Here is a 16,291-nt window from a genome sequence, read left to right on the forward strand (position 1 = left end):
CCCATCCCTTATGGGAAGTATGCAGATGCATGTAGAGAAGCTGCAGAGACACCATCACGTGTTTCTCGACGCAAGCAGTGAATAGCCAGGCCTTTCCCCGGGAAGGAACAACCACGGGAAGGGCAGCATCCTATGAAGGAAAGCCACCTATGCCAAGCATGGTATCCATCCACAGACAGCTGTTTTGGGGTTTTTGCCCCTCATCAGTGTGGAGTAGGAATCTGGCTATTAGGAGCAGTGCCTAGTAAAAAGGCTATAAAGGCACAGATGATTGGCCTCGGGGAGACCAAAACATCCAACACTGCGGAGACACCATCACATGTTTCTCAACGCTGTCTGTGGATGGATACCATGCTTGGCATAGGTGGCTTTCCTTCATAGGATGCTGCCCTTCCCGTGGTTGTTCCTTCCCAGGGAAAGGCCTGGCTATTCACTGCTTGCGTCGAGAAACACGTGATGGTGTCTCCGCAGCTTCTTTACATGCATCTGCATATTTCCCATAAGGGATGGGGGCAGTGTTCTGGAATCACTGCGTTGAGAAACACGTGATGGTGTCTCCGCTGTGTTGGATGTTTTGGTCTCCCCGAGGCCAATCATCTGTGCCTTTATAGCCTTTTTACTAGGCACTGCTCCTAATAGCCAGATTCCTACTCCACACTGATGAGGGGCAAAAACCCCGAAACAGCTGCCTTTCCGTGGTTGTTCCTTCCCGGGGAAAGGCCTGGCTATTCACTGCTTGCGTCGAGAAACACGTGATGGTGTCTCCGCAGCTTCTTTACATGTACTCTGTTGATAGTTCAGGAAGAGCAGCCGGCCTTTTTCTTTAACTTCTCCTATTATCATGTAGTTATACGTTTTGGTTAATTTGCTTTTTTTTTGTCGCAATTTTCACAAAATCATGGTTAAGTGCTGTCTTGCCACAATTTCTACATAAACATGGCAAAATAGCAACATGAAACTCAGTATTTGAAACGCACCCTCACCGAAATCATTCACGGTGGAATTTGCTGAAAATTCCCTTCCCGTTGCTATCTTCAGTATTCCACGTGTAGAAATAATATTGTGTAAAACATGTACTCTTTTATAACCATAAAACTAATTCTTAACACCTTTAGTTCTCCTAAAATATAATTTAGATTAAAAAGGAATCAACTGAAATCAACGCAAAAGAACTTACAGCTCTCTATCTCCAGGGTACAATTTTGCTGGTCCAGAGGGTATCTGCGCAGATCCATCATGCAGGCAGCAGTGGTGGTAATTCTGAGGAGCAAGAAGAAAAATTAAGCTTGATTATTGCCAAGTCCTTACATTCTCACATGTGAAATAGATATATTACATTCGCCAGTAACAGAAATGTGTGTTACTTATCCATAGTGTTTAATCCATATTTAGGCCAGGTTCAGACAAGCATTTGAACATTCTGGCCAGTCACATCACACAATGGCGGACACAGACAGGAGAGGCTCCAGTTTAAGAACAGTATATGGGCCTTTTGTAGGCCAATCACTCACGATAATGCGCAATTATTCACCGACCCAGGTTGCATGAACGGTAGGGCCACTCTGGCATCCTCATATTGTCAGAGACCTGTCTCCGTGGTCAGCTGGATTGTGGATGGATGCAGGAACCGGTCATTACAGACACTATTCAAGTCTATGTGCAAAATTGGTCATGTGCGCTATGAGATGGACTAAAATTGGTCCGTATGTTTTTCGTTGCACACGTAGACCAAAAGCACGGTCATTGAAATGATGCTTTAGGTTGAGCCCTGGTTCAGATGGCCATATTAAACATTGGGATAGTCATAACCACAAATTGTGGATGTGACTGACTGTCCGTGGGTGGATTTCATGCCATGCATTATTCTGGTCCAAAAAATGGACCAAAGTAGTACATGCTGCCATTTTTTCCATGCAGATCATGAGACTGGCTGTGATGGGTCCATGTGCATTCCGTGGTGCTCACAAACCAATTATACGCTGCTCTGAATGAGCTCTTAGAACTTTCCTCACAATATATCAAGAGAAATTCGGGACGTATGTCTTTGATGTATGAATAGTGTTTTCTCTCTATCAGGTAGGCATTAGATAGTGTTCACACAGGCAATGCAGTTTGGTCTAAACGTGCACTTTTATTACTTTCATAAAACGTCAAGGGATTCAAAAACCAAAAACAGCTTCTTCTGGACACAAAGGTATCATACCAAACAAACAGTTCACTTAGCAGGGCACATATGTTAGTGCGGACTCACCCAGTCCTTTGTCCTGGAGCAAACTTCATACACAAAAGAGGGCTGAAGATATCCCTTTAAGCCTGAGCTCCAGCAGCTTCCAACACCAAACAGAAGTGTTCACCTCCATACACAGTTTACACTGAACAGGCTGCGGATTCCACACGGTTCTCTGCAGTGCCAACACACATATTGCTCAGATTTCCTAGCTGACCAGTGCAGTCTCCATTCATCGAGAGACTCTGGCTTGTCTCTCTCCCAGCTACAGCTCACCTTTTGGCTGGACACTCACCAGCAGCACATTTTACTCTGCTCCACATCCAGCAGACTGACACCTCTAGTGAACATAGCCTCTGGTTCTTAGTAAAAAACAAACAAAAAAAAGCTAGGCAGGTGCATTTAATCAAACCCTGCTGAGTTAGAATTTAACCCTGTCCTACCTGGCTTTGCTACATAACCTCCCCCTTTGCCTAAAGCCGTGGGCTTTACACGCAATGTTCTGCCGCCTGCACATCACCTACAGGCTCTGCCCCCTGCATATTACAAAGACACTCGCTGCCTACAACATACAGTCAGTTTATTACTACAAGCAAACATATAACACTTGCACCAGCACCGTACTGCTCAGCAGACAAACAGCCTTACACACAGCTCTGCTACACATGAACTATTGCTTGTCTGTGCTCCATACACTACATCCTCTTTTATAGACATTACAGTGAAGGAAAACTGACTATTTACTAGTGATGAGCGAGTGTGCTCATTACTCGAGTTTTCCGAGCATGCTCGGGTGTTCTCCAAGTATTTTGGGCGTGCTCGTAGATTATGTTTGAGTCCCCGCAGCTGCATAATTTGCGGCTGTAAGACAACCTGAATACATGTGGGGATTCCCTAAGAAACAGGCAATCCGTACATGTGTTCAGGCTGTCTGGCAGCCGCAAATCATGCAGCTCAGGGGACTCAAACATAATCTACGAGCACGCCGAAAATACTTGGAGAACACCCGAGCATGCTCGGAAAACTCGAGTAACGAGCACACTCGCTCATTACTACTATTTACATCATGTGACCTTGTTACCATAGCCGACTCCTGGCGACATACTGGACTGTTGGGTGCTACAACTTCAGCCCATAAGTCCCAGAATAAACCACAGACTATGCGTATGTCCAACTGAGCCATGGAATAGTTTTTGGCCTCTCCATGGGTGCACCTTACTCCCACCACAGGGACTAACACATGCGGAAGTGTGACCCTTACCAAGGGTCAATAAGCAGCAGTGTAGGCAGGGTAAGTGAAGTAGGAGTGGAGCTTTCAATGAAGTAGTTTTTCTTGTGAAATAAAGAAAAACAGATACTGCCCTCTCGCATCGTTACCGTTCCTGCACTGACGGAGCTGGTGCCTACCGGGGGTTTCTAGTAGCATTGTTATACCGCATGAGTGTTGTAGCCATTCATCAACCATTACTGGGCTGTTGCACTCTCACAATTTCCGCTTGCCCAAGGTCCAGTGGAAAGAAGAGAAATCACGGCAGCCCAATATCATAGCTCTAAGGCTCACGTGGCATGGCCACGTCACATGAGGCTCGGGAGACACAGGGCTGTTATCACTGTAATGTACTAGTGTTGGAGATGAGTATTTGTTATTTTTATGTTACAGGGGGACTTCATATAAAAGGGGATGTCCGGGAACTGAACAAACTATTCAACATTGTGGTTTTCAATTCTACAATAAACAAAAATTAAGGCAAATGATGACTGTTTTGTTACAAAATTATTCCAGGTTACACTAAGGGGAGTAATGTTTTCTACAATATATTATAAACTTGAAGAATTAGGTAATACAAAGCAATAAAAAAATAATAACAGTGAAGTGTCTGTAGAGGATTCAGGAGCTCGTCTTTATGGTGTGTAGCTTTATTTTTCCATGTGTTGCACAAATTGTGTAGCAGAAAATTAGGGTAGTGATACCGTGGGATCTTCCACTAAGGATCTGTTCATGGACCTATGTTTTCAATTTATTATTAGTTTCTTTAAAGGTGTAATCTAAAGCTTGAATGTTATCACCCATGCATAGGATAGGGGATAACTTCCCAATTGCTGGGGATGTGACCACTGGGGTCACTACAGACTGGGAAAACAACAGCTTAGAAATGTAAATTGAGCGAAGGTCAATCAAGTGCAGTGCTGCTCCACCGGAGTCTACACTCAGTTGGTCTTTGGTAATCCCAAAAGAATGAATGGAGTGGCAGAGCACTTGATCAACCTCTGTTACATTCACACGGAGCGTGTCAAAGCCCCTGTTCTCACGATAGGGGACCATATTAAAAACTTGAGAATTCCCCTTTAATGTCTTGGAAAGTTCAGTAAAACTCCAAGACCCCGATTCATTAAAACTAGCGTTTCATATGCTTGTCTTAAAGACAGCTGTGCAGGGATAAACGTGCCTAATTCATTAGGAGACACATGCCACTTAAAGAATTCGGCGCATCTTCTCTATGGTGTGCGCCTCCGTGGGCCTTGCCAAAAATGTTACTCCAGTCATATTTTTGCTAAATTTGACAAGCAGGCATAGCCATTGCCCTGGTTCCTCAAAAGCTCTGCCCATTTAAGAGGAGCTTCGTGAAGATCATGGAAAAATGCCAGAAGTGAGATACTTTGGTCTTCACCAGAGTGGAATTTGGAGTTTGGCTGTTTGAGGTTGTGGACTGGTGTCTTTTATACTGATAACAAGTTCAAACAGGTGCAATTACTACAGGTAATGAGTGGAGGACAGAGGAGCCTCTTAAAGAAGAAGTTACAGGTCTGTGAGAGCCAGAAATCTTGCAGGCTTTTAGGTGACCAAATACTTATTTTCCAACATAATTTGCTAAATAAATCTTGTCAAATCAGACAAGGTGATTTTCTGGATTTGTTTTCTCAATTTTGACTCTCAGGGTATGTGCACACGTCAGGATTTCTTGCAGAAATTTCCTGAAGAAAACCGGAAATTTTGGCAAGAAATACGCATTTTTTTTTTTGCGTTTTTTTCGTGTTTTTTTTTTAGCATTTTGCAAGTATAATTAGCTTGCAGAATGCTAAAGTTTTCCAAGCGATCTGTAGCATCGCTTGGAAAATTGACTGACAGGTTGGTCACACTTGTCAAACATAGTGTTTGACAACTGTGAACAACTTTTTACTGTAGATGCAGCCTATGCCGCATCTATAGTAAAAGATAGAATGTTTAAAAATAATTTAAAAAATTAAAAAAATGGTTATACTCACCCTGCAGACAGCCGATCTGCTCAGCGGCGTCCATTCCTATAGATGGTGTGTGTGTGCAGGACCTTCGATGACGTCGCGGTCACATAAGTGGTCGCGTGACCAATCACAGAACCGCGACATCATCGCAGGTCCTACACACAGAGCATCTATAGGAACGGAAGCGGCAGCATGCACCGCTGAGAGGCGGGAAGACACCGGGGCCATCAGAGGGTAAGTATATGACTATTTTTTATTTTAATTCTTTTTTTTTTTACCAATTATATGGTGCCCAGTCCGTGGAGGAGAGTCTCCTCTCCTCCACCCTCGGTACCAACCGCACATAATCTGCTTACTTCCCGCATGGTGTGCACAGCCCCATGCGGAAAGTAAGCAGATCAATGCACTCCTAGATGTGTGGAATCCCCGCAATTCCGCAAATTTAATGAACATGTTGCTTTTTTTTCCGCAATGCGATTTTTTTCGCGGAAAAAAAGCAACATTTGCACTAGAAATGCGGAATACACTGTAAATAATAGGAGGCATATGTAAGCGTTTTTTTCGCGTTTTTATATCGAAAAAACGCGAAAAAAAAGCGAAAAATACTGAACGTGTGCACATGGCCTCATAGTTGTGGTCTACCCAGGGCCAGCGTTTGGCACAGGCAGACGCCTGGGGCCCCCACCTACAAAGGGGGCCCCCTGCATCTGCAACCCCTGTATGAAATGCTCAGAGGGTGTTCAGCAGTGAATAATGCTGTGCATTGCTCTGTAGTCCCAGAGCGTCTGTCCCAAACCCCCCTTGAGACCCCCTCAGTGCAGTGATTTACTCACTGTGGTCCCAGAGCTCTGTGATGATTGCTGATGATTGGAGAGAGCTCTGTTGTTTACTCAGCATAGAACTGAATCTCTCTTCTGCATATCATCCCGAGATGAATGGGTTGGTAGAGAGGGCCAACCAGACTCTGGTGACATTTGCAACATTTTGTCTCTGCTAGGCAGGATGACTGGGCATCTTTGCTACCTTGGGCAGAATTTGCTCTGAACAATGCCGTAGCCGTTCCACTGGGCAGACTCCTTTTCTCCTTAATTACGGCCAGAATCCGTATGTCCCTGTGCCCATGCCTCTGTCATCCACCGATTCTAGGGTGGCAGACTGGGCGGTGGAGGCACGTGACATTTGGGACCGCACTCGGGATGCCATCCGGGCCTCCAAGGAGAGAATGAGGGTTTCTGCCAATGCACACTGGTGCCCCGCTCCGACCTTTGCTCCTGGCGACTTAGTGTGGTTCTCTGCCCATAACATCAGACTGTGAGTGGAGTCCACTAAGTTTGTGCCTCGCTACATAGGCCCTTTAAAGGTTCTGGAACAGGTTAACCTTGTGGTCTACCGTTTGGCTATTCCTCTGCGCCTAGGTATCACCGACACTTTCCATGTATCCCTCTTAAAGCCCGTCTATATGTCCCGGTTTTCTGAGTCATCTGCCGGGACATCGGGTTCGTCCACGGATGAGTACGAGGTGAGCTGGGAGGGTCACGGACCAGAGGACAGAACCTGGGAACCTGTGGAGCTCATTGCAGCCTTTGAGCGTAGCAAGGGCCAAGGAGGGGGGCCCTAGTAGGGGGGCAATATTAGGTGTCGAGTTCCCACCGCTGCACAGGGGGAATCTCAAACCATGTCTGCTGCGGTCTCCCATTCTACATCGGCCACAGTGGAGCCTGCTCAGCAGAGACGTCGGTACCAGCGTCTGGCTCAAGCTGATACTGTGCGAAGGGTTACTGCTTCCTTTCCAGGCTCTCCCTTTGTAGCCAGCACTGGCCAGGGGTGAGCAGGCTTTTCCTTGACTAAGTCCTGCTTTGCCCACACTGAGCATGCCCACGGGAGGACCTCTCATTGGAGATCGTGGGTCAAATGCTCAGGCCCTGTAGCAGCTTCTATTGGTCCTCCAGGAAGGTCCTGGAAGAGCTGCAACTATATAAGGTTCGCATGGCCGCACTGCCTTGCGCTAGTATCAAATGTATTTGGCTTATGCCAGTGGATACTTTACCACTCTTTATATATACAGTATGTAGTGTGAGTCTGTAGCGCTGGGACTGTACACTCAGGCAGGCAGTTAGCGTCAGTGGGGGCAATTAGCCGTTGGCAAGCACAACCCTAGTTAGGGCAATAGTTTTTGTGTACAGCGCGACTCTGTGCAGCAACAGAGATCGCTTTCAGTTCACACGAGGTGAAGCTTAACCCACGTGTGAGCTCAGAGTTTATCCGCCATTACTTAGCAGCAGATATCTCTGCACTGTGGACACCGGGCTGCGAACGCACCTTGTTGCTTTCTACCTATACTCGGTGCATTCCGCTAGCCCTGACAAACATGAAGTACAATATGTCACAAAAAACAATCTCAGAATCAGTGGGCTATGTTGAAGCATTCCAGAGTTTTTACCACATAAAGTGACAGTGGACAAGCAGCAGCACTGGGTATAAATAACAGAAGATATGATGCTTTCCTCCCATTGCCTCATGCATGCACTAACCAAAAGCTGACAGAAAATACTGATCACAAATACTGACGTGTTTATTATCAGTATTGTATTTGTACGCCCAAACCAAGAAGCGTCTCCAAAACACAGAACAGGAGTTAATCTTTCAATTATAGTTTATCTCTGTGTAAGAGGGTGAACTGTAGTCCCATTGAGAGGGCACTAGGACCCTGTGGTTTTTGCCTATTGCAGAAGAGAACAGACCGTGCAAAACTCCCAGAGACAATGTGTGCTGCTGGGTGGGGTCTAGTGTCTCGGGTGTAAAGTGAAACTTGGAAGTGAGAGCTGAGAGAGAAAAAGGCGGGAAGCAAAGGCAGAAGCTGCTGTGATATCTTAAAGAGAGACTGTGTGTGGATTTACTGCAAGTGTTTTTGGAGGAAAAGAAGCTTTAGAGAGACTTTTTGTTGCTAATGTTCCCCTGGAGAAGAGCTAACCTTTTGTTTAACTCTGTGAGAGACTTGTGAGGCTAACGTTTCCTGGAGAGGAGCTAACCCTTTATCTAAGAAAAGACGGAGACTTTGCTAAGAACCCAGTACGAATTTGGAAGTCTGTGGATTCCCTGTGCATTGAGTGGAGAACCAAGTCTGGACAGACTGCTGATACAGAGACGGACGGATTGTCGTGGAAGCATTCCTAGGAGCTACAGAAGCAGAGACTACATCGTGAGACCACTAACTAAGTCCCCGGCGTTTGGGCTCGGCATCGGCCGACAAGACAAGAGGAGTTTGCTGTAACTTATTGGCGCTGAAAATATGAACTGGCTGCAGCCTGTGCGGATTCCTGCCTGAGAGGAAATCCATCTCAGGATACGGTACCATAGTTATAGATACCCGGGTATCTCTGCTCAGAGTGTTAAATTGTTACTTTAGAGGTGTTTCTTATATTAGAGTTGTGTAAGTTATACTCAATGTGCCATTCCAGGGGCTCCCTTAATAACACTACATTCAATTTACACTTGTTCCTGTTTTTAGTTGCCTGTTAGGTAAATTTCTTACTAGTCTGTTGTAGTACACAGTTCTCAGGAGACCTTGGAGTGGCACAGTGATTTCAGCTGCTGCTGAATTAGTGTATCTTTGGGGTGCATCTGTCTTAATATTCTCCATATTACCTTGATTATTTTGCCTTTGAGTAAATACCGTTGGAGATTTCTGCCTTGGTCTTGGTTTGTGACTCACTGGATCTTATTCGGACCTCTGGTCATTACATTTTTGGCGTAGTCGGCAGGATCCAGTGTTTGTCATGGACGAGGGCGATGGTGGAAATGACCCCGCTGTATCCGCATCCTCCTCGGGGGTTGGGGTTCCCCTGGCAGCCGCGGCGACTTCGGGAGGGTATGTGCCTGTAGGAGCTTTACTTCAGCACATGCCGAAATACGATGGGCGCAATATGGCGTTGCAAGATTGGGCTGAGAGAATCCGGAGTATTCTGCGCATGTGTAATTTGACCCCCGCGTTACGCGCTGAGCTGGCATTAAATGCACTGGAGGGTGATATTAGGCGTATGGTGATGGTGCGCCCAGAATCAGAGAGGGATACATTAGAAAAGATTTTGGAACTGTTAGAGGGGAGTTTGGGGGGCCGAGCGCGCGTGGCCCAGCTTCGGTCCCTATTCTTTAATCGTCCCCAGAGAGAGTGTGAGTCCCTGATGCAGTACTCTAATATTTTGCAAGAGATGTTGAATGAGATGCAGCGACTAGACCCGGGGGCCATGGGGGCATTCCGGGAGGTAGACCGCTTGCTCCGGGACCAATTCATCACCGGTGTAGCCAATAGACTTCTCCGGGACAAACTGTTGGAAATGGCCCGGGTTGCACCAGAGTTATCTTTCTGGCAGATTTACCGAGCTGCAGTGGAAAGGGAAGAGAAATCGGCCTATGTTCCCGAGGGGTCAGTGAACAGTGCCCAGCTGGAGGAAGGTGGTTCATCAGGGTCGGGGGGAGAGGGGCTGGTAAGCGTGGTACAAGCTCTGCGTGCTGAGGTGAAGGAGTTGAAGCTGAAATTGTCTCAACTGACAGTTGATCCCGCCTCTACCCCCTCGCGGGAACCTCCTGCCTCACCCCCTGGAACGGTGACCCCGCAAATGGCCAGGTCGTCCTATCAGAATGAGTCAAGCCCTCGCCCACGAGGAACAATCACCTGCTGGAAGTGTGGCCGCCAGGGACACATCTCGCGTTACTGCCGGGCGCTTACAGCCCCAGAAACCCCGTCGCCGGCTTTAAACTTCCGGCCGCTGCCATGAGAGGGCAAGCAGCAGCGGCCCCACCCACACAAAGCCCTCGACGGAATGAACAAGATTTGTTTGCATGTAGTCCAGTGATAGAAGCAGAGTTTGAAGGGCGGAAGATGAGGTGCTTGGTTGACACGGGATCCGAATGTACTATAATGCCTCTAGAAGTATATGAGAGATACTTCAGTCGACTAGTGATTCCAGAGGATGGCCGAGTGATACGACTGACCGCCGCAAATAATGGTCAATTGTCAGTAAAAGGGATCGTGTGGATGCAACTAAAAATGTTTGGTCAAGAGCTGGGGCAGAAAGGGGTAGTACTGGTGGATCACCCCCCTAGAAGAGGGATGGAAGTGACGCTCGGAATGAACGTGCTGCGAGATTTGAATCACCAGATGTATGCCAGTGAAGGACCCCGATACTGGGCCCGTGCGACAAGACACCGACCCACACAGAGAATTCTACACCGTCTAGTGCTGAGTTGCGACTTGCTGAAAAGTGCGGTCCCAGGTGGCCGGGTGGGCCGGGTCCGAGTGACTTCGAGGGCCCCGATCCTGCTGGGACCCAGACAAGAGGAACTCTTAATGCTGCCTGTGGGAGCTGCACAGAGATTGAATGGGCTTGAAGTGCTACTTGAGCCCGCCCGAGAGGGTTCCTCATTTGCCAAGGTACATGTGGCCCGTTCTTTGGCGATTGTGAAGAATGGACGAGTACCGGTCCGATGCATCAATGTTTTAGATGAAGCTGTTGCAATTCCCGCTGGGACCATACTGGCTGAACTGTTCGTACCGGCAGAGAAGGTGCCGGAAAATGCAGGGTTCGAATTGCGACCAGACCAACAGTCATCCTGGACATTCGCGGTCGAGGTAGGCCGGACTGAACCTCCTACGGAGGAATGGAATGTTCATGTGATCATGGAGCAGATGGGAGTGGATCGGGAGAAGCTGACCCCCGTGCAGTTGGAGCAGTTGGAGAGAGTTTTGTGGGAACATCAAGAGACCTTTTCCCGACATGGAGAGGACTTCGGGTGTACCCAGACGATTGAGCATGAGATTCCAACGGGGGATACTCCACCCATTAGAGAAAGATATCGCCAAATTCCTCCGGCGCTCTATCAAGAGGTGAAGAGCATGGTGGCCAGTATGCTGGACAACCAAGTGATCCGAGAGAGCCGGAGTCCCTGGGCGGCCCCTGTAGTCTTGGTCCGCAAGAAGGATGGGACACTCCGATTTTGTGTGGACTATCGGAAATTGAATGCCCACACCGTACGGGACGCATATCCTTTACCCCGTATTGAAGAATCCCTGTCGGCCCTGGGTCGGGCCAAGTATTTCTCAACGTTGGATTTGGCAAGCGGGTACTGGCAGGTCCCAATGGCTGAAAAAGATCGGGCCAAGACGGCGTTTGTATTGCCAATGGGGCTCTTTGAGTTCAACCGGATGCCCTTTGGCCTCGCTACCGCCCCGGGAACCTTCCAACGCCTGATGGAACATTGCTTGGGTGATCTAAATTTTGAATCAGTCCTGATATATTTGGACGACATTGTGGTGTTCGGAACCTCATTTGAAGATCATCTGGAGAAGCTGCGTCAAGTTCTCCGGCGGCTCAAGAGCTACGGCCTGAAAATAAAGCCAAAAAAATGTCAGCTGTTACGAAACCAGATTGAATATTTGGGGCATCTGGTGACCCCGGACGGGGTACTACCTTTAGCCAGTAAGATTAAGGCGGTACAAGAGTGGCCACCTCCTTGTGACCTGCGAGAAGTGCGGGCCTTCCTGGGCCTAGCAGGATACTATCGGCGGTTTGTGCCTAAATTCTCACAAGTGGTGAGTCCCTTGAATGAACTTTTGAGAGGGACAGCGCTGGGTCCTCGAAATCGCCCCATTCCATGGGGGCCCCTACAGAAAAAGGCATTTGATGGAGTGAAAACCGCCCTAACGAGTGCCCCATTGCTGGCCTACGCCCGGTTTGACACCCCTTTTTTGTTGTATACCGATGGTAGTCTTCATGGGTTGGGGGCAGTACTAGCACAGGTGCAGGACGGCCGAGAACGAGTGATTTCTTATGGCAGCAGATCTTTAAGAGACTCCGAGCGAAATCCGGCTAACTACAGCTCATTCCGTCTGGAATTGCTGGCCCTGGTGTGGGCAATGACAGAACGCTTCGCCGAGTATCTAACAGGAGCTGAGGTGCTAGTCATGACAGATAACAACCCGCTAGCTCACTTAGAGAATGCAAAACTGGGGGCGTTGGAGCAGCGGTGGGTCGCCAGACTGGCCAAGTTCAATTACCGCATTAAATTTCGCTCTGGTCGAGAGAACGGCAATGCAGATGCATTGTCAAGAGTGCCCCTTGGGTCATCCGGGGAAGATGTTGATGAACAACTTGAGGATACTGAAACTCCAGCTTTGGGGCAAATACCTATCTTCCAAAGTGTGGTACACTCAAGTGGGGTGGCCACCGGGATGCCCTGTGTCCTGGGTAAAACACCCTCAGATTGGACAAGAGTCCAGGATGAGTGTCCGGACGTTGCACTTGTGCGCCGTTGGGTACAAAACAAGGCCTGGCCCAGTGCAGAGGACAAGGCTCAGTTGTCCATGGAAGGAATGAAACTCCTTCGACAATGGGATAAATTGTGTGTGGAACAAGGTCTTTTGTATCGTAAGGTGTACCTGCCATCGGAGCTGCAGCATCGGTACCAACTGATAATTCCTGTGGGGATGGGGCCGGTGGTCGCTCGTGAGGCGCATGAGAAGGGGGCCCATTTTGGAAGTGAAAAGACACTTCAGTGGTTGCAGCGAGTCCTCTACTGCCCTGAGTTGGGAGGGATGGTGGCCGACGCGTGTCGGCAGTGCCGAATTTGTGGGCTCAACAAAAGCCCTGAGCAGCGGGCTCCCACACAGTCTATTAAGACTTCAGCTCCACTGGAACTACTCATGATTGACTACGTGTTGATAGGGTACTCTACATCAGGGTACTCCTACTGCCTGGTGATGACAGATCACTTTACCAAGTATGCTGTAGCGGTGCCGACAAGAGATCAGACGGCCAAGTCGGCGGCTGAGGCAGTGTGCCGACATTTCTTCCAAGTGTTCGGGTGTCCGCAGAGAATACATTCAGATCAAGGGGCCTGCTTTCAGGGAACGCTGATGAAAGAGTTGCACCAGCTCTATGGTATCGAGCAGTCGAGAACAACGCCTTACCACCCTCAGGGTAACGGGGCGTGTGAGCGTTTTAATCGGACCCTGTTGCAAATGTTGAGGTCCTTAGAGAGTCAGCAACAGACATGCTGGCCTGAGTATCTCCCCGAATTGATGTGGGCTTACAATAACAGGGTGCACAGTACTACTGGTTACTCACCACACATGTTGATGTTTGGTAGACCTGGCCGAGACATTGAGGATTTGAGCATGCCAGATCCCTCCTCCGCCCCCCTTCGGACTGCATCCGAGTGGGTACGAGAGCATCGGCGGCGGTTGAGGGTGGTGCATCAGGTGGTGGGTGACCGCCTTCGCCAGGTGGTCCATAAGGACACGCGACCTGTACAAACAGAGCTGTTCTCTCCGGGAGACAGAGTGTTGGTGAGGACAAAACGACGGTCAGGAAAGCTGAGTGACCGATGGGAGGCGATACCGTATCTGATAAAAAAACAGGTGAACCCTGAGATTTCAGTGTACGAGGTCGAACCGGTGGGGACAGGGGGGCCAACCCGTAATTTGCATCGTAACATGTTACAGCGGTGCTGGTTTGAAGATTCGGCGCCTACCCCCCTAGAGCCAGAGGCCATGTTTCAAGGGGCGGAAGCTCTGAATGATCTTGAGTTTGATGGTGTGCTTACTCCTGCGCCTGCTTATTTGCCCCCTGTGACCGATCTGGCCTCGGGTGATGAGAATGTTGGGGATATGGAGGATGTTGTTGAGGAGAGTGCATCAGGTCAACTGCTTGGTCCTGACGCTGTATCACAGGACATCGAGCCGCAGGAGGAGACAACTCCACTTACGCTTACTGACACGACCATGGAAGAGACTCTAGCTCCCTCTAAGGTCGCACCTGTTGATGTAGGACTCAGGAGAACTACACGATCTACGGCAGGAATACCGCCTCAGCGATATGCTCAAGATGAATTTGAGTGGGAAGGTATGTCGAGGACGCCAACCTCTAGTGGGGTGGCATGTAAGAGGGTGAACTGTAGTCCCATTGAGAGGGCACTAGGACCCTGTGGTTTTTGCCTATTGCAGAAGAGAACAGACCGTGCAAAACTCCCAGAGACAATGTGTGCTGCTGGGTGGGGTCTAGTGTCTCGGGTGTAAAGTGAAACTTGGAAGTGAGAGCTGAGAGAGAAAAAGGCGGGAAGCAAAGGCAGAAGCTGCTGTGATATCTTAAAGAGAGACTGTGTGTGGATTTACTGCAAGTGTTTTTGGAGGAAAAGAAGCTTTAGAGAGACTTTTTGTTGCTAATGTTCCCCTGGAGAAGAGCTAACCTTTTGTTTAACTCTGTGAGAGACTTGTGAGGCTAACGTTTCCTGGAGAGGAGCTAACCCTTTATCTAAGAAAAGACGGAGACTTTGCTAAGAACCCAGTACGAATTTGGAAGTCTGTGGATTCCCTGTGCATTGAGTGGAGAACCAAGTCTGGACAGACTGCTGATACAGAGACGGACGGATTGTCGTGGAAGCATTCCTAGGAGCTACAGAAGCAGAGACTACATCGTGAGACCACTAACTAAGTCCCCGGCGTTTGGGCTCGGCATCGGCCGACAAGACAAGAGGAGTTTGCTGTAACTTATTGGCGCTGAAAATATGAACTGGCTGCAGCCTGTGCGGATTCCTGCCTGAGAGGAAATCCATCTCAGGATACGGTACCATAGTTATAGATACCCGGGTATCTCTGCTCAGAGTGTTAAATTGTTACTTTAGAGGTGTATCTTATATTAGAGTTGTGTAAGTTATACTCAATGTGCCATTCCAGGGGCTCCCTTAATAACACTACATTCAATTTACACTTGTTCCTGTTTTTAGTTGCCTGTTAGGTAAATTTCTTACTAGTCTGTTGTAGTACACAGTTCTCAGGAGACCTTGGAGTGGCACAGTGATTTCAGCTGCTGCTGAATTAGTGTATCTTTGGGGTGCATCTGTCTTAATATTCTCCATATTACCTTGATTATTTTGCCTTTGAGTAAATACCGTTGGAGATTTCTGCCTTGGTCTTGGTTTGTGACTCACTGGATCTTATTCGGACCTCTGGTCATTACATCTGTATGTTCCATTCCTGGTTTTAGCATAAAAAAAAACTCAGCTGCAAAGTACTGACGTGTGAATGAGGCTTTAGACCTGCTTGCAAAATTTAGATTTCCTTTTTCTTTTTTTCTCTTGTGAACTGAATTGGGTTCTTACCACTTTCCCATTCCTGTGCGGATTATGATAGAATTAGTTTGTTATTTTACCAGTGTGCATTAAAGGGGATTTATGTGCCCAACTTGCATGGATTACAAAGGGGACTATCTGCTTCATCTGTGTGGATTACAAAGGGATTTGTCAGCTTTAGCCTTGTGAATTATTACAACCCCTGCCCAGATGTGATGGGAAGATGCCATGAGGACACACAAGTTTGCTTTTCCTGTGTGGGTTACAGTATAGTTCATTGGTTACTTTATCAGTATGGATTTTTTTTTGCATACAGATTAAATACTGTTTGTTTTGCAGACCTGCACTAAATATATAGACCAGTGTTTATCAATGTGCCTATGCCAAGTGTCCCCTATTCTATTGACGTACTTATGTTAGGTACCCCCTGTTCAATCAATGTTCTCCCAGGCAGGCTTGGACTGGCCCACAGGAGAACAGGAGAATCCTCTGGTGGGCCCTTGTGAAAGAGTGGGCCACCACCCTCTTATTTACATAGGCTTGAACTGGCCCATGGAGGAACAGGAGAATTCTCCGGTGGGCCCTTGTGCAAGAGTGGGACACCACCCTCTTATATACAGTACACAGGTTTGGACTGGCCCACAGGAGAATCCTCCGGTGGGCCCTTGTGAAAGAGTGTGCCATCACCCTCTTATTTGC

General features: G+C 48.1%; 1 protein-coding gene across 1 annotated transcript in view; it reads right to left on the reverse strand.

Annotated features, from left to right (window-relative positions):
• Positions 1-16,291, reverse strand: part of LOC138662700 (gamma-aminobutyric acid receptor subunit beta-4-like) — a 384,988-nt gene that overhangs the window by 145,553 nt on the left and 223,144 nt on the right. Inside the window, exon 5 of the mRNA XM_069748573.1 lies at positions 1,178-1,260. Within this exon, the coding sequence (XP_069604674.1) occupies positions 1,178-1,260 (83 nt within the window). The remainder of the gene's footprint in view (positions 1-1,177; positions 1,261-16,291) is intronic.

Source organism: Ranitomeya imitator, chromosome 2, assembly GCF_032444005.1.
Source record: "Ranitomeya imitator isolate aRanImi1 chromosome 2, aRanImi1.pri, whole genome shotgun sequence".
Taxonomy (NCBI): domain Eukaryota; kingdom Metazoa; phylum Chordata; class Amphibia; order Anura; family Dendrobatidae; genus Ranitomeya; species Ranitomeya imitator.